Source organism: Salvelinus namaycush, chromosome 25, assembly GCF_016432855.1.
Source record: "Salvelinus namaycush isolate Seneca chromosome 25, SaNama_1.0, whole genome shotgun sequence".
NCBI lineage: Eukaryota > Metazoa > Chordata > Actinopteri > Salmoniformes > Salmonidae > Salvelinus > Salvelinus namaycush.
In genome coordinates, this window is record NC_052331.1 from 30,765,938 (window position 1) to 30,791,585 (window position 25,648).

The window sequence follows — 25,648 nt, forward strand, 5'->3', positions numbered from 1 at the left end:
GGGCCTGGACATGCGCTGGCTTGAGCAGGGGGACCTTGCGTGCGCTGCAGGATTTTAATCCATGACGGCGTAGTGTGTTACTAATGGTTTTCTTTGAGACTGTGGTCCCAGCTCTCTTCAGGTCATTGACCAGGTCCTGCCGTGTAGTTCTGGGCTGATCCCTCACCTTCCTCATGATCATTGATGCCCCACGAGGTGAGATCTTGCATGGAGCCCCAGACCGAGGGTGATTGACCGTCATCTTGAACTTCTTCCATTTTCTAATAATTGTGCCAACAGTTGTTGCCTTCTCACCAAGCTGCTTGCCTATTGTCCTGTAGCCCATCCCAGCCTTGTGCAGGTCTACAATTTTATCCCTGATCTCCTTACACAGCTCTCTGGTCTTGGCCATTGTGGAGAGGTTGTAGTCTGTTTGATTGAGTGTGTGGACAGGTGTCTTTTATACAGGTAACGAGTTCAAACAGGTGCAGTTAATACAGGTAATGTTAAAGAAAAACTAACAGGTCTGTGAGAGCCGGAATTCTTACTGGTTGGTAGGTGATCAAATACTTATGTCATGCAATAAAATGCTAATTATTTACTTAAAAATCATACAATGTGATTTTATGGATTTTTGGTTTAGATTCCGTCTCTCACAGTTGAAGTGTACCTATGATAAAAATTACAGACCTCTACATGCTTTGTAAGTAGGAAAACCTGCAAAATCTGCAGTGTATCAAATACTTGTTCTCCCCACTGTATTTACAATTACTAATCAGGTGGAATGGGAACCAGGTGTGCGTAATGAAACAGTTCAGTGACGCCTAGAGGCCGGTTACGTAGACCTCCGGAGCTGGTTCACGGAATGAGCAGCAGTACCCGGGGAATCCGAATACCTCCCCAGTTCCTTCTGCGTATTCAAGTCCTACAACTGTACAGAGAGAGAGGGAGAGAGAGAGAGAGAGAGCGAGAGAGAGCGAGAGAGAGCGAGAGAGAGCGAGAGAGAGCGAGAGAGAGAGAGAGAGCGAGAGAGCGAGAGAGAGAGAGAGAGAGAGAGATAGAGAGACTACTCTGTCTGTCTATGTCTGTAAAAGCAGTTTATTAGCTGCAGGGGTCACACGGTTGGCTCTGCTATCTCCCAAATGCAATTAGGAGGTCTGGTATCTTAATGAAAGAGTCCAATGGGATTCTAATGAATTGTCCACCGTGACTGGCAATAAGCATTGCCCTTGGTGGTGAAGCCACAGCCAATACCTCACAACAATATAAATGACCGGAGGGGTTCGGCATGAAAAGATGGTGTAGGTTACTTTTATTGTGAGAAAGGAAAGGATGAGGTGCTGCTGTAGAAATGTTTTTGTTGTATGAGAAATGTCATAAGATCATACATACGTAGCTTGATCCATAGTGTTGTTTTCAGGCAGTGTGTGTGTGTTGTATATGCTATTACTTTAATAGGCCATTGGATGGTGTGTGTTACAGCTCATTCAGGCTGTTGTGGAGTATATTCAAAACAAATCGAATCCAACTTTATTTGTCACATGCACCGAATACAACAAGTGTAGACCGTGAAATGCTTACTTACAAACCCTTAATTAACCAACAGTCCAGTTCAAGAAGAGTTTAGAAAATATTTACCAAATAAACTAAAGTAAAAAATAATAACAAGTAAAACAATAACGAGGCCATATTCAGGGGGTACCGGTACCAAGTCAGTGTGCGGGGGTACAGGTTAGAGGTCATTTGTAGGTAGGGGTGAAGTGACTATGCATAGATAATAAACAGCGAGTAGCAGCAGTGTAAAAAACAAATGGAGGGGGGTCAATGTAAATAGTCGGGTGGCCATTTGATTAATTGTTCAGCACTCTTATGGCATGGGGGTAGAAGCTGTTAAGGAGACTTTTGGTCCTAGACTTGGTGCTCCAGTACTGCTTGCCATGCGGTAGCAGAGAAAACAGTCTATGACTTGGGTGACTGAAGTCTCTGATAATTTTATGGGCTTTCCTCTGACACCGCCTATTATATAGGTCCTAGATGGCAGGAAGCGTGGCCCCAGTGATGTACTGGGCCGTTCGCACTACCCTCTGTAGCGCCTTAATGTCAGATGCCGAGCAGTTGCCATATCAGGCGGTGATGCAACCGGTCAGGATGCTCTCGATGGTGCAGCTGTAGAACTTTTTGAGGATCTGGGGGCCCATGTCAAATCTTTTCAGTCTCCTGAGGGGGAAAAGGTTTTGTCGTCTTCTCTCTACGACTGTCTTGGTGTGTTTGGACCATGATAGATCGTTGGTGATGTGGACACAAAGGAACTTGAAACTCTCGACCCGCTCCAGTACAGCCCCGTTGATGTTAATGGGGGCGTGTGCGGCCCTCCTTTTCCTGTAGTCTACGATCAGCTCCTTTGTCTTGCTCACATTGAGGGAGAGGTTGTTGTCCTGGCACCACACTGCCAGTTCTCTGACCTCCTCCCTATAGGCTGTCTCATTGTTGTCAGGGATCAGGCCTACCACTGTTGTGTCGTCAGCAAACTTAATGATGGTGTTGGAGTCGTGTTTTGCCACGCAGTCCTAACACTTTAATTCAAAATCTAACTTGTCTTAACTCCCATAGCAACTAGCAACTGTAATGTGTAAATTTGACCTATCCACTAGCAATCCGCTAGTAGTCCATCCTTCATTGGGCCGCTCGTTATCCAGACACACAGTAGAAAAACATATCACAAATCAACAGAAAGCTAAAAAAGAGCTCAGAGAAAACCCTTAACCTCTTCATCTTCCTCTTCCTCATTCTCCCGCCTCTGTGTCAGATCACTGGTTTGTGAGTGTGTGAGCGCTAGCAGCAGGTCATTAGCAACGAGAGTCATAATCCAGTGAGTAATTAAAGAAAGGGGGCGAGGGTTCGTCTGAGAGCGCTAGATCACTAGCTGAGAGGCGAGAGAATCAGCAAATCAACTATAAGCCTCCCGATAGGGCCGCCAAGAGAGACCCGCTTTTTAATCAGCCACACACACACACACACACACACACACACACACACACACACACACACACACACACACACACACACACACACACACACACACACACACACACACACACACACACACACACACACACTACACGAACACAAACTCCACCATCATCATGATGAGACAAAACACACACCATGAGAGGGAATTGAACGTGACATTTGATTAAAAGGAGGATAATTAACATGGTGGGTCAAGTAATCTGTTTCTAAGTAGGGAAAGGGGATGATTTTGGGGGTCACTATCCTAGATAGATGCCCATAGGCTGTGTTTACACAGGCAGCCCAATTCTGATCTTTTTTCACTAATTGGTCTTTGGACCAATCACATCAGGACTTTTCACATCAGATATTTTTCATAGCTCATCTGATTGGTCAAAAGACCAATGCATGAACAAATATCAGTATTGGGCTGCCTGTGTAAACACAGCCTTAGAAGGCCAGATAGGATTTACATCGTCTCTCTCACTGTGCCCGTCGATACGTTCCCTGACCCAGAAAAATACATTTGTGCCCAACCAGATGGAGCGGAAAACGGCTGTGCATCAGACCCAAACTACTAAGTGAAAATGTTTTTATTTTATTCCAAGTACTCTGTACATTTGTGTATTTTATACATAGTGTATGATTGTTTTTGTTATTTTCATATTGTCTCCCCCTTTCTCCCTCTCCATCTAACTAAATATTTGGACAGCGCTGGATGTGCAGAGCCTTGATGTGCTTATCTTTCCCCTCGCACGCCGCCCACAGTGTTTGGATTATTATTTTCTCCCTCTGCGCACCTCGCCGCCTATTGTGGTGGCCGTTTCATTTCGATAAGGCATTGAAATATAGAGGGGAAATTTAAACCGCAAGCCCAGGCAGCAGCACGGACAGGCGGACCGCAGAGGGTAAATTGTTATTTCACCATTACGGATGGAGAGAGAACTGAACGAGTTCTAAAAAAAAAGAGAGAGAAAGAGCGAGGGATGAAAAGTGGAGGGAGAGAGAGAGAGAGAGAGAGAATATGTTTGGCTTATCAGAGCTTGGCAGTGGGGCTTGTGCACACAAGGGATAGCCCTTGCACTTTTTGTTCCTGACGTCCTGCTGGGATTTAGGTGATATCGGCTGTCACGGGGTCAGGGGCGCGAGGCTTTTCCCTTAAGGCCATTTCCCCAAATCCCTGAAAAGAACACTCACAGAAAGATAGAGACCATTCCAGAATCAGAAACCTGTAAAAAATTGTCAGATAGGCATAGCCTATCTGTACTTATTTCCTTCTTGACTACACCTGGTACACCTGGTACACCTGGTACACCTGGTACACCTGGTGTCAGGCCCCTACTTCATTTCTGTCACTGAGATATGCTGACAAAGATCATTGTGTTCAGCAGTGTGACTGACTCAAATATGAGGTGATGTTTCAACAAGTTCATGAACAATGTGTATTGCCCAATATTGCATTGCCTCTAAACAAGTTGAGGATATTGTAGGGAGGATTGGAGGGATTTGTGAACCTACTACACCAAGAGGTTTGGAAGTCTTACAAGATCACCAAGTGTTGGTCCAATGGACGTGGTTTACCACCCTACCCCATCACCAAGAAAGTGTTCTTCAGTGTTTCTCTTAAAAGACCCTCACACAACTCTTGCTGTGCCACCAATGGTAGGAAACGGTTTGTCAATCCCACTTCTGACACCAGTGTAGTGAATGTGGGAAGCAGTCAGTAGCAAGGCTTGAACCAGAGACCCTGACAAGGCAAGCACACACTCTGTGTCACAACTACACTCTGTGTCATAAGGGAGGTTGTGCTTACATATGACAATTTCAATCTGACTCATTCATCAAGGTAAAACTATTTTTTTACAGCAAACGATTGTATAAAATTACTCATGTCCAGCAGACAATTCAACTTCAGTTGAACTTGATTATCACACCACTTGTGCCATTAAAAGCTGAGATAGAAAACCAGCATGAACTCTCATATATCTCCTATTGGAGACCATTAGACTTAAAAACGTTATTTTTCTGGAAGGTGGCCTGGAGAGAGGAATATCGAAAAAACTAAGCAAAATGAAATTGCATTTCCTCCTCCCTGTCTGGCCTGGCACGACATGATGCCACCGAGGCAATTACAACTGCAGAACTCTGTTACAGTCTCTTAGCAGCTCAGCTGTTTTTTGCCACCACCTCTTAAAACATACACAATGTCCTCGACAACAGCCTTTAGAGTGGCGGCATGCAGAGACATTTCCAAGTCTGATCTGTAAATAGGTTGACACACTTTTAATCCTTTCTCTCTACCTTGGTTCCTCTCCACCCCTCTTGTCCTCCTCCTCCTCCTCTTCCATCTCCTCCTCCTCCTCTTGTTCAGGGGAGATCTGTGCATTTAAGATCCACGGGCAGGAGGCCCCGTTCGAGGCGGTGGTCCTGAACAGGACGTCAGGGGAGGGGGTCCTGAGGGCCAAGGACCCGGTGGACTGTGAGACCCAGAAGGAGTACACCTTCATCATCCAGGCCTACGACTGTGGGGCGGAGGCCAGTGGAGCCAGCTGGAAGAAGTCACATAAGTAAGGAAGGGTGTGTCGGGTACGGGGGTTGGTGTGTGTGTGTGTGTTGGAGGGAATGTCGGAGGGTGTGTGTGTGCCTGTATCTTTGTGTAATGTGTGTGTGTGAGATGGATTTTTGTAAAAATTATGCATTGCACAAGCAAACTGATATTTCCCTACATGCCCATGCCACGTGTACAGTATGTGGGTCCTACAGTTGTTCTCAAAACTATGGTCGTAGACAGTGACAGATCACACATCACACACATCCACTGTGTAATACCTAGTCACAGCTGAGACTTGCTCAATGTTCAGCTCCTGGGATGTTTTTAATTAACAAGGGCCTGAAGGATCCTTATGAGCCAGACAGTTGTGGACAACCGCAAATCAAGCCCTATATCCCTGCTCTGATGAAGTGCTATTGAAAGCTGTTGTCTAGGGCAACGACTAAGGCGGATACTGAGAGAGAGCGGTATGAGAGAGAGGGAGGGATTTCACAGCTTGGGCATCTTTGATGAATGTCTCTTAACATAGAGAGATGTGTGTGTGTGTGTGTGTGTGTGTGTGTGTGTGTGTGTGTGTGTGTGTGTGTGTGTGTGTGTGTGTGTGTGTGTGTGTGTGTGTGTGTGTGTGTGTGTGTGTGTGTGTGTGTGTGTGTGTGTGTGTGTGTGTGCCTCAGCTAAGCAGCATCACTGCAGGACATTCTAAGTAGGTCTCATTAAGTGAATGTCTTTAATTAGGAAGACATGCTACAGCAACAGACCCACCAAGGTCATTGTCAGGTTGAGTTTGAGAAACTGGACTTATTTAAATAATACTAAGATATTGAAAATATAACTTGTTATGTTCAGCCCTTTAGTGTTGTTTAGGGATTGTTTTACATAATGCAAAGAAGAGGCCCTGAACCAACCTAGATGTAGTGAGGATATCTCTCATTCGATCCGGGGCAAAAAAATTGCATCACTACCAACCTTTTTTACAGTACAACTATCAGTGAAAAGCAGGATTTGACTTTGTCTGTACTGTATGCTCTCATGTTTCTCTCTCTCTTGTTCTCTCAGCTGGTAATGAGATTATAAGCGGATTTGTATTGTATGTTATGGTTTGTTGTTTCTGTTTTTGAGAGTTTAGTAGGGGTTTGAAGACGTTGAGTATTTTGTAATCATTAGTACTTATTTTGTCATTTTGGAAGAGTATCAAAGATATCAGTCTTACTGCCTTTCTCTCTCTCTCTCTCTCTCTCTCTCTCTCTCTCTCTCTCTCTCTCTCTCTCTCTCTCTCTCTCTCTCTCTCTCTCTCTCTCGTCGGAGTGCATGCTGGGAGTGAGTCGTTAAGCAGGAGTGATTGTGAGAGCGACTGGATTTCTTTTCAATCTATTGGGTTTTGGTATGTAAATATATATATATTGATTAGTTTAGTTGGTTTAAGGGTATCTTTTCTAACTATTACTAAGCAAGTATAGGGGTGGTGGGATCGTTTGAGGTAGGTTTTTTTCGCGAGGGCACAACCAGCGGGTGGGGCTGGTTGAAATGGCCACTCGTGGAAGTTTGGAGTATGAAAAACTTAGTCGGTGCAATGGAATAAAAATTCCGGCAGCGGCTGGATGTTCAGTGGAAGAATGTAGTTTGGCGGTGGGAACTATTATTGGGTATGATAGCATCAAATCAGCCTCAAGGATGAATAGCGCAGTAGTGATATTCTTAGATTCCATTGAAAAGGTGAATATAATGGTGGAGAGAGGTGTTGTGTTGCGGGAGACACAGACGCAGGTATTTCCGCTTATGAATCCGGCTAAGAAGGTTATATTGTCTAACGTACCACCATTTGTTAGAGATGAAGTGTTGGAGCGAGAATTATCTCGTCATGGTCAAATTGTATCCACAATAAAGAAGGTTCTTTTTGGATGCAAATCTCCGTTGCTGAAACATGTCGTGTCTCATAGGAGGCAAGTGCATATGATCTTAAAAAAGGACGTTGATGAACTGAATTTAGCGTTCAGTTTTAAGATTGATGGATTTGATTATGTTTTTTACGCTTCTACTGAATCAATGAAATGTTTTGGTTGTGGAAGAGAGGGGCATTTGGTGCGTAGTTGTCCTGAGAAGGAGCGCGCAGAGCCCGGTAGTAGCTATAGTGATGGTACAACTAACGCATCAACGCGAAGGGATGAACCTGCTAAAAGTGCAGGGGACGGAAGAAGGTGGGCAGATGTGGTTAGAAAAGTAGGAGAGGAAGGCAGTGTAGATACGGGGGCAATTGTGGTAGATCAGAACAAAGAGGGAGGGGAAAAAGTCGGTGAGATTGCGACTGCCGTCGCTGAGGTGGTGCTGGAAAATGAAATCGGAGATAAAGAGGAAATTGAAATAACAGAAAAGGAAGAAGCTGTTTTCAAAGTACCGAGGAGTAAGAGAAAGAATGTAGGGGGTGGTGAAGGGTCTAATTCTAAGAGGAAGGTAGAGATTGATAAATTAGTTGAAGATGAAAAGGTTGAAGAGATGGTGGAGTTTTCCTCTGGGGAAGATAGTGAGAGTGAGTCATCTGACGCGTCACAACAAAATAGCGAGATAATTGGGGAGGAAGGGAGATATGGAATTAAGAAGGTACGTCAATTTCTGAAGTTGACAAAAGGGAAGAAATATATGCAGGATTACAATATAACTGATTTTTTTCCTGAAAGTGAATTGTTTATAGAATCAGCAAAGTTTCTGATGTCAAACATAACAGGGGGAGATTTGACAAGCCCTGAAATTGCTAGACTCAAGAAAGTGGTCACGAGAGTGATAAGTGATGTAAATTCTAAAGAAAATGAAAGAGTTCAGTTGCAGATTTAACTCTGTAAAGAGATGGGGTGTCTGTATCTTCCTCTGTATATTTTTTTCATTCATGAGCAGTTTTAAGATTTCTTCTTTAAACGTAAATGGGGAAAGAGATGGTAAAAAAAGAGCCATAGTGTATGAGTTAATTAGGGGAAAGGGAAGTGACATAAATTTTCTACAAGAAACGCATAGTAATTTGGAAAATGAAGTTATGTGGAAACAGGAGTGGGGGGGGACAGTGGTGTGTAGTCATAAAAACTCAAAAAGTGGGGGTGTGGCTATATTGTTCTCAAGAGGGTTTTTGCCTTTGTCTTATGAGGTTGAAGAGGTAGTTGAGGGGAGGTTATTAAAAGTTAGAGCAAGGTATGAAAACATCACTATGTGTCTGATAAATGTATATGCCCCAGTGGTGGCAGTTGAGAGGGTATGTTTTTTAGAGACATTATCAAATACCATTGAGAAATGTAACAATGAAGATTATTTATTTATTGCTGGGGATTTTAACTGCACAGTCAGTGATTTAGATAGAAATCACCAAGAACCTCATATAGCCTCAAGGACTTTTTTAAAACGCCTCATTGTAACACATGAATTGTGTGATATTTGGCGGAGTCAAAATGGAGGCACAAGGCAGTACACATGGGCGCATGTGAGAGAGAACACCATCTCTATGGCCAGGTTAGATAGGTTTTATTGTTTTGAGCATCAATCTCAGGTCTGTAAATCAAGTGTGATAACCCCAGTGGGATTTTCTGATCATTGTTTAATAACAGAGGTGGTGTTCATTAACGATGTAAAACCCAAAAGCGCATACTGGCATTTTAATATAACTTTATTGAGTGATGCTCACTTCAGGAAATGTTTTTGTTTTTTCTGGGAGAGGTGGAGGTCTCAAAAGGCCAGTTTTGTATCCCTTCAACAGTGGTGGGATATAGGGAAAATCCAGATTCAACAATTTTGTAATCAATACACGAGGAATGTCACCAAGGATATCACCAGATCAATGAAAGCCCTAGAGTTTGAAATAGTGGAACTCATGACGTTGGTTGAGACCACAGGAGATCGAGGCCATACGCAGGCACTCAAGAGAAAAAAAGTTGCATTGGCAGACCTGCTGGGTATCAGAGCACAGGGGGCATTGGTGAGAAGTAAGTTTCAGGGAATCTCTGAAATGGATGCCTCATCCAAATTTTTCTTTGGTTTAGAGAAAAAGAATGGACAAAGAAAAATTATTCATTGTCTCAAATCAGCTGTTGGACAAGAGCTCACTAGCCCTAGTGAAATTAGAAAGAGGGCAGTAGAGTTCTATGCTGAGCTCTACAAGTGTGAGTACAAAGAGGATAAAACAGTGACACAGCAGTTCCTTGATGGGCTCCCAAAGGTGGCTGCAGAAGCTCAGGTTGAGCTTGAGCAACCATTGTCTTTGCAGGAGTTATACACTGCATTAAAAGGCATGGAAAATGGAAGGGCACCAGGCATTGATGGGCTTCCCGTTGACTTTTTTAAGTCTTTTTGGACTATGTTGGGAGAGGATTGGCTAGCAGTAGTTAATGATAGTTTAACCGGAGGGTTACTACCAATAAGCTGCAGAAGGGCTGTCCTCACCCTACTGCCCAAAAAGGGTGACCCTAGGGAGGTGAAAAACTGGAGGCCGGTGGCTTTACTGTGCACTGATTATAAGATCCTGTCCAAGGCTTTGTCCAACAGGCTGAGGGAGGTGATGGGGCAAATCATACATACGGACCAGTCCTACTGTGTTCCTGGCAGGCAGATAGGGGATAACATTTCTCTGATTCGTGATTTTTTGGACGTCTCTAGGGCTATTGGGTTGGATGCTGGTCTAATTTCAATTGATCAGGAAAAGGCATTTGACCGAGTTGAACATCAATATTTATGGCACACGTTTGAGGCGTTTGGGTTCAGCTCTGGTTTTATAGCCATGATAAAGGTGATATATGGTGACATTGAAAGTGTATTGAAAGTTAACGGTGGTTTGAGTGCTCCTTTTAAAGTGTGTAGAGGTATTAGGCAGGGATGTTCTTTATCAGGGATGTTATATGCCATTGCTATAGAGCCACTACTAAATAGCATTAGAAGTCGGATTGAAGGGGTGTACCTTTCAGAGGATATTCCTCCTATTCGTCTCTCAGCCTATGCTGATGATGTAGTTGTTTTAGTGAAAAATCAAGCGGAGGTGGATAGTTTGAGTCTAATGGTTGATCGTTTTAGGGGAATACCCTCTGCAAAAGTAAATTGGGAAAAGAGTTGTGCTTTACAGATTGGAGAATGGTCTGGAGGGATTATGGCTTTGCCAGGGGGGCTGGAATGGTGTAAGGGAGGGTTTAAGTATCTTGGAGTGTACCTAGGAGATGAGGGGACTATGGAAAAAAATTGGATTGGGGTGGTTGAAATGGTGGAAGGGAGGATGAAGAGATGGCGTTGGTTGTTATCTCGAATGTCATATAGGGGGCGAACTATTATAGTTAACAATGTGATTGCCTCTGCACTATGGCATCGGTTGTCAGTTTTAGAACCACCATCTGGCCTTCTAGCTAAGATACAGGTAATTATTGTGGATTTCTTTTGGGATAAATATCACTGGGTTCCACAAAGTGTTTTGTATTTGTCAAAAGAGGAGGGGGGACAAGGTCTTGTACATCTTGCTAGTAGGGCTGCTGCTTTCCGGTTTCAGTTTATTCAAAGGTTGCTTTATGGACAGGAAAATGTGGTGTGGAGAGGGGTAGCAGGCCTTGTATTACAGAGGGTTGGAGGATTAGGTTTAAAGAAGGCTTTATTTCTGGTTGATAGTAGCCAGATTTCTAGGGAGGGAGTACCTCCGTTTTACAGAGGTCTTCTCAGAGTGTGGAGCATAATGAAGGTGTCCAGACGAACTTCAGCGGAGTCAGTGCATTGGTTGTTGGAGGAACCTCTGGTGTATGGGGCAAGACTGGATTGTACAACTGCAGCTGTTCCACATTTCTCCAAGATTTTGGTGAAGGGCAAAATCATCACCTTAAAACAGTTAATGGCCATGGCCGGGCCCGCCTTAATGGATGGAAGACGGGTGGCTGAACATTTGGGGGTGAGGTCGGAAAGGATTGTCGGACAAATGCTGGGAAGCTGCAGGAAGGCTCTGTCAGAGGAAGAGTGGGGAATGCTTAATAGCCACAAGAAGAAGGTACAAGATGAAGACGTCTCATTTCCAAGACTAGGGATTACACCAAATATCCCAGAGTCAGAGAGAAAGGGTTTATTGTTGGATTTGAGAGGGTTGGAGGAGGTGGGTTTGGATGAGGTGAATGGGAAGGACTTGTATAGGGGGTGTGTCAAGGTGTTAAATAAAGATAAATTGAAAAATAGAAAAGACACTCCATGGAGGGTAAAATTGGGAATTGATGACAAGGTAAAGCCAGCATGGAGAGCACTGTACAAACCACCGTTACAAAAGGGTACTGGTGATATGCAATGGAGGGTTTTACATGGCATTATTGCAGTTAATGCTTTTGTATCTGTCATTAACTCAGATGTTGGAGATGGATGTCCTTTTTGTAATATAAGAGAAACCATTTTTCACTGTTTTATGGAGTGTGAGAGGATAAAACCTCTATTGGAAATACTGGAATCTTTGTTTAGAGCTGTAGGTGAGATTTTCAATAACAATGTTTTTATTTTGGGGTTTCAATATAGTAAGCAACAGAAAAGAAAATGTCAACTGTTAAATTTTATTTTGGGACAAGCTAAGATGTCAATTTTTTTGAGTAGGAAACATAAGATAGACACGGGATATGGGAAGGATATAAGATGTGTTTTTAAAGGATTAGTGAAAGCAAGAATAAAAGTGGATTTTGAGTTCTTCTCAGCTGTAAAAGATCTCCCATTGTTTGAGGAGAAGTGGGCATACGAAGGAGCGCTTTGTTTTGTAGAGGAGGGGAAATTATTTTTTGTTGATGAAATAAGTTGAATGTATATGTTCTTTTGTATTTTTATTTTATTTATTTTGTGTAGGAATTACATTTATTGTTTCATTTCTGAAAAGGCAGTGTGTCATTATTTATGTTAATAATTGAGTAGAAAATAAAGGTTTTATAAAAACTCAAAAAAACTCTCTCTCTCTCTCTCTCTCTCTCTCTCTCTCTCTCTCTCTCTCTCTCTCTCTCTCTCTCTCTCTCTCTCTCTCTCTCTCTCTCTGCATGCTGGGTGTGTTTGGTGCATGCTGGGAAGTGTATGATCGAGGGAGTGCGTGTGTTGTGTAGAGTTAGATATTCAGAACTTTCTTTCGGTTTTCTCTTTCTTGGTGGCATTCTTTGTTTTCTTCTGTGCATGATTAAGATTATTATAATTTTTTTTTGTGTGGTAGAATTAAGTATTTAGTTGGGTTTTTTTCGTATCGAAATTACCTTGATTTTGGCGGGGATGGCAGCCCGAATTGGGATGCCGTCCCTGTCACTTCGGCACGGCTTTAGGTGTGTTACTGAAGCTACTGTCACGGTGGAGGGGTTTCTGGTCGCCGTAGGAGAGAAGGTAGGATATGAGAATGTTGCTTATGCGTCACAGATGAATAAAGCGGTGGTGGTATTTCTTAAAGAAGAGCGCCTTGTTGATCGTATGGTTGAGCAGGGCGTACTTCTTAAAGGAATGTTTATTCAAGTTACACCGCTTTTTTCTCCGTCAACAAGGGTAACGATTTCAAATGTACCACCGTTTATTCCAAATGAGCTATTGGAGCGCGAGTTATTGCGCTTTGGGAAGTTTGCTAGTTCAATTAAGGTTGTTCCGTTGGGTTGCAAACACCCGGCGTTGAAACAGGTTATGTCGTTTCGGCGACAGGTGTTTATGTTTTTGGACTCACCGGAGCAGACTTTAGAGTTATCGTTTAAAGTCAAGTATGACAATAGACTGTATATGGCTTATGCTAGTACGGGTAGTCAACGGTGTTTTGAGTGTGGGGATGTTGGCCATAAGCGACATGCTTGCCCGAAAAGGGAGAAGGCAGAGGGAGGGGCGCAGGTGGTCATCATAACGCCTGGGCCCACTGATGTAGGGAGAGGTGGGCCGACAGTGGTTGAGCAGCCACAAGCACCTGTTGCTGAGGAACAAGTTATCCGTGTTGAGGGCACGAGTTTGCAACTTGTATTAGAGGGAAATGTTATGCAGCAGAAAAATATTGTTGTAGAAGGTAAGGATGGATCTGAAGAGCCAGTTCCTCAGACTGGTGAGGAGGTGCCCAGTACGAGTACTGGGGCACAGGAGAGGGTTCATATGGAGCTAATCTCCCAGGTAGTGGAGGAGATGTCCACTACGAGTAATGGAGTACAGGAGGGGGTTCATGTGGAGCTAATCTCCCAGGTAGTGGAGGAGATGCCCACTACGAGTAATGGAGTACAGGAGGGGGTTCATGTGGAGCTAGGCTCCCAGGGAGTGGAGGAGATGCCCACTATGAGTAATGGGGTACAGGAGGGGGTTCATGTGGAGCTAGGCTCTCAGGTAGTGGAGGAGATGCCCACCACGGGTAATGGGGTTCAGGTGGGGCTAGTCTCCCAGGTAGTGGAGGAGATGCCTGGTACGAGTGATGGGGTGCAAGTGGGGAGTGTTGAAAGGGATGTGGTAGAGGGGAGTCAGTGGTCTGTGGCCTCAACTGAGGAAGATCAGGAGAAGGATATGGATATCTCTTTTGATATGACAGCAGCTGGTGAGGACTCAATTTATGATCTAGAGGAGGTAAATGGTTTTCTGGATCAGACTTTTGGGAAATCTGTCAAATTGGCAGAATATTTTGATGTTGATAAGTTTGTGAGGTCAGCTGTGATGTTACAGAAGACGGTGGGGTTAGACCAGTTGAGTGAGAAGAAGCGGTTTCGCTTGAGGAAATTTGTTACTGCTGTTACAGCAGCAAAAGGTGGTGGGAAACGTGGTCAGGTTAATAAGAAAAAATTTAAATAATGATGATGATCATGCTTCATAGGGTGTCTTTTTTCTCTTTGGTTTCTCTGTGGTATCTTCTGCTTTTCCTTTCTCTTTTCTATATGGAGGTACTAAGGGTGGGCTCTCTCAATATTAATGGGGGAAGGGACAGGAATAAGAGGGCTTGGGTATTAGAAGTAATAAAACAGAAAAGGCTTAATGTAGTTTTCCTTCAGGAGACACATAGTGATGAGGCTAATGAGGTTGACTGGGGAATGTGGTGGGAGGGGCAGCATATACTCAGTCATGGTACTAATTTCAGTGCTGGGGTGGCCATCTTGTTTTCCTCAGGTTTAGGGGTGACTGTGATATCTACAACAGAGATTGTCAAGGGTCGGGTTTTATTGGTCAAGGTGGATGTTATGTTTTTTTTGTTGTTGTTTTTTTGAATGTCTATGCTCCTAATGAGGGTACAGAGCATCTTGTTGTGTTTGATCAAATAAAAGAAACCTTAAGACAGTGAGACCAAGAGGGGTGTATGGTTTTAGGGGGGGACTGGAACTGTACTGTGGATTTTACTGTTGATCGCACTGCTGAAGAACCTCACCTGCGGTCAGCCACTTTCCTGTCTGGCTTATTAACTGAGTTTGAGCTTTCTGATGTGTGGAAAGTAAGGAATGCAAAAGTTAGGCAGTACACATGGCTAAAAATTAATGAAGGTCGTGTCAGTGCAGCAAGGTTAGACAGGTTGTACGTATCTGATCAATACTGTAGTAGGGTTGGAAGGTGTGCCATTACTCCTGTGGGTTTCTCTGATCATCATATTGTTACTGTTGATATTCACTTGTCCTGTCCACGAAGGTCATCACCTTACTGGTATTTTAATGTTAAATTGTTACATGATGTCAAGTTTTGTGAAAGGTTTTTGTTGTTTTGGGAAAAATGGAGGGTTAAAAAAGGGAATTTTGAGTCCTTGAGACAATGGTGGGATGTTGGGAAGGCCCAAATACGATTATTTTGTCAACAGTATACTGCTTTGTCTCAAATTGAAGTTAAAGAGACTATCAAGGCCCTTGAACAGGACATCAAATCAATTGAATTGAAGCTGCTCACTCAGAATGACCCTGGACTAGTCATGAACTTACAGGACAAGAGACATGAACTGAGGTCGTTTCTGCATGAAAGAGTGAAAGGTGCCTTGATTAGGTCTCGTTTCGCTTCCCTCAAGGACATGGATGCTCCTAGTGCTTTTTTTTTTAACCTTGGACAGTCGACATTACAACGTAAACAGATGGTCTGCCTTCGTCTCTCTGATGGGAAGGTGACCACCGATGACAGTGAAATGCGTCAACATGCCGTGGATTTCTACTCTGCCCTCTATAAGGCGGAGGATTGTGACTCTCTGTGTACTGAACAGTTGTTACACGGTCTTCCTCAATTGGGACCTGAACAGAGAGTCGCATTGGACTCTGACATTACACTGCAAGAGCTGTCCACAGCAGTTATGCAGCTCTCAACAGGCCGAGCCCCTGGCATTGATGGTTTACCATCTGAGTTCTATAAGCACTTTTGGAGGTCTATTGGGGAGGATTTTTATGAAGTGGTGTGTGAATCTTTTCATGAGGGTTCTCTTCCTGTATCCTGTCAACGTGCGGTGCTTTCACTGTTGCCAAAAAAGGGGGATTTGGCTCTCATAAAAAATTGGAGACCTGTTGCTTTGCTGTGTGCAGAATACAAAATAGTTTCTAAATGTCTCTCAAACAAGTTGAAAGAGTATCTGGGATTGTTGGTCCACAAGGACCAGTCCTACTGTGTACCTGATCGCTCAATTGTTGACAACTTGTTTCTGATAAGAGATGTTTTAGACATTTGTAAACTGTCTGATGTAAATGTGGGTTTACTTTCTTTGGATCAGGAGAAGGCTTTTGACCGCGTGGACCACCAGTACTTGTTTAAAACGATGAAAGCCTTTGGGTTTGGGGATGTTTTTTTGTCTTGGATGAATTTACTGTATGCTGGGGCCTCGTGTATGGTGAAGGTGGGGGGTGGTTTGAGTTGCCCCATCCCTGTCCAAAGGGGCATCAGGCAGGGATGCCCAATTTCAGGGCAGTTATATAGTCTGGCGAATGAACCAATGCTTTGTTTTTTAAGAGCGAAGCTTACTGGTTTCCCTGTGCCAGGTGTAATGAAGGGTCCCACGATAGCACTGTCTGCGTATGCAGATGACGTGACCATTTTTATTACAGGGGCTGAGGATGTTAAGGTTCTCTCAAACGCTTTAAAGGTGTATGAGGGGGCCTCCTCAGCTAGAGTCAATTGGGGAAAGAGTGAAGCGCTGTGGGCAGGTCAGCTTCAGACGGGGTCCGCTCCACGGTTACCAGGGGGGCTTCAGTGGGGCAGAGATGGGATGAAGACATTGGGTGTTTTTCTAGGCTCTGATGTCTTTCAGAAAAAGAACTGGGAGGGTGTAGTGGAGAAAGTGTGTGCCAGACTGTCAAGATGGAAATGGGTGCTACCCCAGTTGTCTTATAGGGGAAGGGTACTGGTAATTAATAATCTTGCTGCCTCTACCCTGTGGCACAGACTAATGATTTTGCAGCCACCAAAGGGTCTGATACAAGAGCTTCAGAGGACCCTTGTCAATTTCTTCTGGTCTGGACAACACTGGATCAAAGCTGCAGCCCTGTACCTGCCACTGCACGAGGGGGGGCAAGGTCTGGTAGACATTTCCTCTAGGATCATGGCTTTCCGGCTTCAAGCAGCCCAGAGACTGTTGTACAGTGACGGTTCTAACTGGGTCGACACAGCCTACACACTGATGAGGAGAGCAGGCTGTTTGGGCTTAGACAAGCACATTTTCCTGTTAAAGCTGGAGGGGGGTGAGCTGTATGGCCTGACTCCATTCTATGAGTCTGTTATGCTGGCTTGGAGGGTTTTTGTCAAGTCCCGTAAGGCCGGCACGCTACCAGGGATGTGGCTTTTTGAAGAGCCTCTTTTTTATAACACTGCCATCCAGTCCAGTGCTCTGGATTCAGCCAGCCTGCGTTCATGCCTGTTAGGTGTGGGGTGCACCAAGCTGGGTCATCTGATGCAGAGCAGGAGCAGATCGTTGGAGGAGCTGGGAGAAAGAGCGGGGATCCGATCATCTCGCCTACTGAGGAAGGTCGTCGCTGAGGTCTGTGACTCCTTGCCAGTGCTTCATCGTCAGTATGTGATTGACACTTCCAATTCTGATCGGTGGAAGGAGGGTCTGGATTATGTGTTCCCTGCACTGATTGTTAGTGCTGCGGCGGGGTCATTCGAGGAGGACGTGGGGATGCTGCTTTCCTTCGATACCCCGGAGCTGGGGGAGTTCAAGGAGGTGGGAAAGAAGGCCATGTACAGAATATGTGTAAAGGTGTCCCATGCCTCTTCCCTGGAAGGGGTAAAATCGACGAGGTGGGCAGGTGTGCTTGGTCCAGGTGCTTCCCCAAAAGGCTGTTGGCGATCATTATATAAACTGCCGATTGATAAGAGGACAGCTGACCTCCAATGGAGGATAATACATGGAGCTATAGCCACCAACATGCATCTGGTACACCTGGACCCTACTGTTGGGGAAGGGTGTCCATTCTGTGCAGAGTCTGAAACTCTGGCACACCTGTTTTTACTGTGTCCCAGGTTGGTCGGGATGATTGACCTGATCACTGACTGGTTCTCAACGTTGGGAGAGGTTTTCTCTTCCCAACTGTATATATTTGGGCCAAAGTACAGGTTCAGTCAAAAGGGTGTCGTTGTGTTGCTTAATTTTGTGTTAGGGGCAGCTAAATTAGCGATATGGAAGACCCGAAAGAACAGTATTCGGGGACAAGGGTCTGTGGATGTGGTGGGAATGCTGGAGGGAATGGTGGCAGCGAGACTAAGGGTTGAGTTTGCCTATTATAAACTTGTCAACAATATTGATCTGTTTTTGAGTATATGGGGTATTCAGAGGCTGTTGTGTTTAGTTACTGTGGAGGAGGAGTTGGAGTTGTGTTTTTAATTGATGTGTAACTGTGGTTTTGTATGAGTATTTATTGTGTGGTGGGCTCCCAGACCCAATAAAGATTATTTAAAACTCAAACTCTCTCTCTCTCTCTTTCTCTCTCTCTCCATCTCTCTTTCTCTTTCTCTCTCTCTCTCTCTCTCTCTCTCTCTCTCTCTCTCTCTCTCTCTCTCTCTTTCTCTTTCTCTTTCTCTTTCTTTCTCTTTCTCTTTCTCTCTCTCTCTCTCTCTCTCTCTCCATCTCTCTTTCTCTCTCTATCCATCTCTCTTTATCTCTCTTTCTCTCTCTCCATCTCTCTTTCTCTCTCTATCCATCTCTCTTTCTCTCTCTCTCTCTCTCTTTCTCTCTCTCTCTCTCTCTCTTTCTCTCTCTCTCCATTTCTCTTTCTCTCTCTCTCGCTCTCTCTCGCTCTCTCTCGCTCTCTCTCTCTCTCTCCATCTCTCTTTCTCCATCTCTCTTTCTCTCTCTCTCCATCTCTCTTTCTCTCTCTATCCATCTCTCTTTCTCTCTCTATCCATCTCTCTTTCTCTCTCTGTCTCTCTTTCTCTCTCTCTCCATTTCTCTTTCTCTCTCTATCCATCTCTCTTTCTCTCTCTCTCGCTCTCTCTCTCTCTCTCTCTCTCTCTCTCCATCTCTCTTTCTCTCTCTATCCATCTCTCTTTCTCTCTTTCTCTCTCTATCCATCTCTCTTTCTCTCTCTCTCCATCTCTCTTTCTCTCTCTATCCATCTCTCTTTCTCTCTCTCTCTCTCTCTCTCTCTTTCTCTCTCTCTCTCTCTCTCTCTCTCTCTCTCTCTCTCTTTCTCTCTCTCTCCATTTCTCTTTCTCTCTCTCTCGCTCTCTCTCCATCTCTCTTTCTCTCTCTATCCATCTCTCTTTCTCTCTCTCTCCATCTCTCTTTCTCTCTCTCTCCATCTCTCTTTCTCTCTCTCTCCATCTCTCTTTCTCTCTCTCTCCATCTCTCTTTCTCTCTCTCTCTCTCTCTTTCTCTCTCTCTCCATTTCTCTTTCTCTCTCTATCCATCTCTCTTTCTCTCTCTCTCGCTCTCTCTCGCTCTCTCTCGCTCCCTCTCGCTCTCTCTCGCTCTCTCTCGCTCTCTCTCGCTCTCTCTCGCTCTCTCTCGCTCTCTCTCGCTCTCTCTCTCTCTCTCCATCTCTCTCTCTTTCTCCATCTCTCTCTCTTTCTCCATCTCTCTCTCTCTCTCTATCCATCTCTCTTTCTCTCTCTCCATTTCTCTTTCTCTCTCTCTCTCTCTCGCTCTCTCTCGCTCCCTCTCGCTCTCTCTCGCTCCCTCTCGCTCTCTCTCGCTCTCTCTCTTTCTCTCGCTCTCTCGCTCTCTCGCTCTCTCTCTTTCTCTCGCGCTCTCTCGCTCTCGCTCTCTCTTTCTCTCGCTCTCTCTTTCTCTCGCTCTCTCTTTCTCTCGCTCTCTCTCTCTCTCTCTCTCCAGGGCAGTGGTTCACATCCAGGTGGATGACGTAAATGAGTTCTCTCCTGTGTTCCGGGAGCCTATGTACCACGCTTCAGCAATGGAAGGGAAGATATATGACAGCATCCTGCAGGTAGAGGCCTGGGACCAGGACTGTTCCCCGCAGTACAGCCAGATCTGCAACTATGACATCGTCACCTCCGACACGCCCTTTGCCATCGACCGCAACGGTCAGTGACCTCTAACCCCCATCCCCTGACCGCACAACCTGCAGGTCAAAAGGCACAAGTATCCTCATCTCCTCCTGACTTTGCATTAGAGGTCCAAAATGTTTGTCTCTCTCCACACACTCTTCATTCAGGAAACAATGTCAACTCTGTCACAGCCGTCAACTTGGTTACACTTTACTTTCCGTAACAGCGATGACACAAACTGTTCCTCAGGCCATCAAATTGGCTAGGCATCATTTTTATACAGTCACCATCAGAAGTTTGTATCTAGATCGAGTTACAGTCAGTACACATGGCCCATGCGGAAATTGAACCCACAAAGTTGCTGTTGCCAGAATTCTTCTCCAACCCACTGAACTTAGTTCATTCTATTTAAAGTACATCTCTCACACCATTTGTCAGTGTGCTGTATTCATGGACTCTTCAAATGCTTCCCCATTCATCCTCTGATCACAGTGCAGTGTTATACAGAGGGATCTGAAACTGGATCCAGCTCTGTGTGATCAGCGGGAAAACAAGGACAAGTGGAGCGGACAGGCCTAAATGACATCAGATACTCCACAGCTTGCTATCTCTACTAGCCTCTCTCCTCCCGCTCTCCTCTCTCCCTTTTTATTCCTTCCTCCCTCTCTCTTCCTCCCTCTCTCTTTCTCTCTCCATCCCCACCTCCTTTCTTTTCAATCTCTCTGTGTGTTTCCCTCTCTCTCTTTCTTAATGTCTTCCTCCCTGTCTGGTACCTCTGATGTCCACTGGCACGGCTCAGGCGCCTCTGTGACCCACAGGGGACAGCAGGTTGGCACTTTCATGGCTCCCGCACGCCATGCCAGCTCCACGGCTGCCAGTCGCCTTGCCTCCTATGGCCCTCCCAGGCTCTGCAGTGTGACTGGCACTTGTGGTGATCAAATAGAGCTGAGTGTAGTGATGCTTGGGGGCCGCCAGAGTGTGTTTTGTACCGAGGGGGCTTCTGGCTCCATCATTAACCGTGGATCAGAGGCCTGAGTAAGTTATTAAATAAAACAGGCCTGTCTGCCCACTGTAGCTCAGGGAGAGAAGGAGAGAGATGGAGGGAGAGAGATGGAGTGAGTGAGGAAGGGAGAGACTAACCACTGGAACACATGAACAGAGCACAACTCAGGATATAAAGAAGTACTTTTAATCATGTCTCTCCACCAGTTGGTAAATCTCCCATTACACAGTTTTTATAGAAATGTGTTCAATAACCCTGTTGGAGTAAAAAAGTCTATCTAATCTAGTCTTGTTAGACATATACACCTCAGAGAATGGGGAGCTTGAGAATCAGGTCCTGCAGAGCTGTAGTGTGTTTTCACAGAGACTACACATTGGGACAGGAAGGGGAGATGAGGCTGGGACCAGAGATGCATCGTGTAAATGGGACCTGTTAGCTGTCACTGGGGATGTCTCATTTGTAACCTACAGTATACCCTGCCTGGGTCAGATTCTATCGTGGTATTAGATGTATCACAGTTGCATGTATTGCATTCAATCAAAGAAAAAACAATGCCATCTGTCCTCAGTTCCCTAAAGTGTTATTTAGGGTAGAATCCATACAACGCATTGTTGTCAATGGGAGATTTCCACAAAATAATGAGTTGTGCATGGATACAGTCAATTGAGACCAGTGTAACCACCACCACAGCCATTGAGACCAGTGTAACCACCACCACAGCCATTGAGACCAGTGTAACCACCACCACAGCCATTGAGACCAGTGTAACCACCACCACAGCCATTGAGACCAGTGTAACCACCACCACAGCCATTGCGGTGGAACTACAGTACAGTGTTTCATCTGAATAAAAGCCTCCTTTTGATTCACTGTATGACATGAATCAACACAATCAGCGCTAACAACATACCACTCAACTAACGCTCCGACCCAGATTCACAGAAGGATGTGAGAGACTGAGATATCCTCCTTTTCCAGGGAACATCATGTTCGTAGTACCCATCTGGGAGTGGCGCTGTCCAGGTTTGAGGGCTCACACTGCTCCTGACTTCTCCTCTCTTGTCCTCTCCGCTGTCTCCTTTACAGCATCAGGACCACACAGATACAACTATAAAGAGGCCAAACCATAATTCCTCTCTAGTGCTCTATCTCTATGATCCAGACCCAGGCACACTCTCAGACAACCAAACTGACTCGAGGCTGCTAGCGAGTACACTGAAAATAAACCAAATTTAGGGAAGGTGGGAAAACAAATTCAAACTCAGTTTGGACACACCTATTCATTCCAAGGTTTTTCTTTATTTTTACTATTTTCTACATTGTAGAATAATAGTGAAGACATAAAAACTATGAAATAACAAGCATGGATTCATGCAGTAACCAAAAAGTGTTAAACAAATCAAAATATATGTTATATATCAGATTCTTCAAAACAGACACACTTTGCCTTGATGCACACGCTTTGCACACTCTTGGCATTCTCTCAACCAGTTTCATGAGGTAGTCACCGGGAATGCATTAACAGGTGTGTCTTGTTAAAAGTAAATTTGTGGACATTTCTTTCCTTCTTAATGCGTTTGAGCCAATCAGTTGTGTTGTAACAAGGTAGGGGTGGTATACAGAAGATAGCCCTATTTGGTAAAAGACCATGTTCATATTATGGCAAGAACAGCTCAAATAAGAAAAGAGAAATGACAGTCCAGCATTACTTTAAGACATTAAGGTCAGTCAATCCAGAAAATTTCAAGAACTTTGAAAGTTTCTTCAAGCGCAGTCGCAAAAACCATCAAGCGCTATGATTGAAACTGGCTCCCATAACAGGAAAGGAAGACCCAGAGTAAACTCTGCTGCAGAGGATAAGTTCATTGGAGTTACCAGCCTCAGAAATTGCAGCCCAAATAAATGCTTCACAGAGTTCAAGTAACAGACGCATCTCAACATCAACTGTTCAGAGGAGACTGCATGAATCAGGCCTTCATGGTCTAATTGCTGCAAAGAAACCACTACTAAAGGACACCAATGAGAAGAAGAGACTTGCTTGGGCCAAGACACATGAGCAGTGGACATTAGACCGGTGGAAATGTGTCCTTTGGTCTGATGAGTCCAAATTTGAGATTGTTGGTTCCAACCGCCATGTCTTTGTGAGACGCAGAGTAGGTGAACAGATGATCTCAGCATGTGTGGTTCCCACCGTGAAGCATGGAGGAGGAGGTGTGATGGTCTGGGGGTGCTTTGCTGGTGACACTGTCAGTGATTTATTTGTAATTCAAGGCACACTTAACCAGCATGGCTACCACAGCATTTTGCAGCAATACGCCATCCCATCTGGTTTGCACTTAGTGGGACTATCATTTGTTTTTCAACCGGACAATGACCCAAAACACCTCCAGGCTGTGTAAGGACTATTTGACCAAGAAAGAGAGTGATGGAGTGCTGCATCAGATGACCTGGCCTCCACAATCACCTGACCTCAACCGACTTGAGATGGTTTGGGATGATTTGGACCGCAGAGTGAATTAAAAGCAGCCAACAAGTGCTCAGCATATGTGGGAACTCCTTCAAGACTGTTGGAAAAGCATTCCAGGTGAAGCTGGTGAAGAGAATGCCAAGAGTGTGCAAAGCTGTCATCAAGGCAAAGGGTGGCTACTTTGAAGAATCTAAAATCTAAAATATATTTGGATTTTTTAAACACTTTTTTGGTTACTACATGATTCCATATGTGTTATTTCATAGTTTTGATGTCTTCACTATTATTCTACAAAATAGTAAAAATAAAGAAAAACCCTTGAATGAGTAGGTGTGTCCAAACTTTTGACTGGTACTGTATATGGTACATTCTTAGAAAAAAAGCAGCTATCTAGAACCTAACCCTTTGAAGAACCCTTTTAGGTTCCAGGTAGAACCATTCTGGTTCCAGATAGAACCCTTTTGGGTTCAATGTAGGACCGTTTCCACAGAACATGAAACCAAAAAGTCTTCTCCCTGAACCAAAAGGGTTTAAGAGTCTGACGAGCCTTGCGGATGTAGATGGCAAAGGAACTCAGTAAAATTAATTGTAAAATAGGTTTATTCTTTGACTCCAGAAATACAATATATTTGCAGAAGATATCAGTGACTATGATTTTCTTGAGTGCATCCATGTTTACATTGACATTTTCCTTCTCTAGGCAACATCAGAAACACGGAGCGTCTGAGCTACGACAAGAAGCAGCACTACAAGGTCATGGTGACCGCCTTCGACTGCGGCCAGAAGAGGGCAACGGAGAGTGTGGCGGTGCACATCGACGTCAAGCCTGTCTGCAAACCTGGCTGGCAAGGTCAGTCTAATCAAAGAAGTACACACACTGCTTAGATCTAAGTTGCAGATCCCAAAAGATACTACTAACAGGTTGCTAATTATTTGAGTAGTGTGGGTTCCCACATGTTAGAGGAACACTGTATTTATATGTTATTTATTTAACTAGGCAAGTCAGTTAAGAACAAATTCTTATTTTACAATGACGGCCTACCCCGGCTAAACCCTCCCTTACCCGGACGACGCTGGGCCAATTGTGCACCGCCCTATGAGACTCCCGATCACGGCCGATTGTGATACAGCCCGGTATCGAACCAGGGTCTGTAGTGACGCCTCTAGCACTAGGATGGAGTGCTTTAGATCGCTGCACCACTCGGGAGTATCTGGTGAAGAGCAGCAGAAATCGATTGCTTCCACTCAGATTGAAGGACATTTTAGGGGTGTTATCTAATTTTTTGCAGATGAACATACCAGACAGTCTACACAGCTGGTGAACAAGTCTACACAGCTGGTACACAAAGACCAAGGTCAGGCTCGGATTGGGGCCACATGATTCTTGACCAACAAACCTTCCTTTACTTCTCACAACATGTCTCTTAGATTCTCTGCGGTCTCATTGGACTGTTCTTTCCTCCATCTCCGCCCATATGCCACAGCAGTCTGCTTTCAGGGAAAAAGGAGCTCTCATCATCCCCGTAGGGGCTTATAGCTACACTATCACACTCCTGGCTCTGGATCTTACAGTCCTCCTCGACTCGACTCTGTTTACCCGACCAATCCAGGTCAATGGCCCCTGTGGAGAAGGGAAGAGGGGGATACAGCGGCATTCTAGGCACAGAGAGAAAGAGAGAGAGAGAGAAGGATAGATAGGGGAGAGAAGGAAGGAGATGGCCGTTTCAGAATAAAGCCTTTTAGTGTCTTGGGAACTTGCCTGGATCTCGTCTTGGACTACTGTAGCATGTGCAGAGTGAAAGCCTTTATAAGTGGACAGGGTCCCCCACTGCTTCCCTGTCAGATGTCAGTAGGCCACGTCAGGAGAAGAAAGGCTGGGGAGACAGAGAGCAGGAACATGCGCAGGATATTTCACCTTAACCCAATTGGAAGAAATCCCTCCTTTCTTAAAAGGGCAAACAATGACAGAATGGCCACACCTCCACTGTTTAGGTTAAAAGCTGAGGGATGGATGCAAGGAATGACCATTGATGATATAAAAATTATAGTTTTAACCATGTTTTAAGGCTATACAGCGTTTGTTTAGAATTACAATGTTTACAAACAGTAGAGTAAAACAAGTGTATATTTTGGTTTTTGATTGACTAAGTTTTAGAGGCATTTATAAGTTATATTCTTGAAGAACCATTGGGTATATACATTGAGTGTACAAAATATTAGGAACACCGTCCTTATATTGAGTTGTACCGCTCCTTTTGCCCTCAGAACAGCCTCAATTCCTCGG

General features: G+C 44.6%; 1 protein-coding gene across 1 annotated transcript in view; it reads left to right on the plus strand.

The window, feature by feature from the left end:
- Positions 1 to 25,648, plus strand: part of clstn2a (calsyntenin 2a) — a 170,145-nt gene that overhangs the window by 69,601 nt on the left and 74,896 nt on the right. The window contains exons 3-5 of the mRNA XM_038963295.1: positions 5,360 to 5,555; positions 19,722 to 19,930; positions 24,065 to 24,214. Of these exons, the coding sequence (XP_038819223.1) occupies positions 5,360 to 5,555; positions 19,722 to 19,930; positions 24,065 to 24,214 (555 nt within the window). The remainder of the gene's footprint in view (positions 1 to 5,359; positions 5,556 to 19,721; positions 19,931 to 24,064; positions 24,215 to 25,648) is intronic.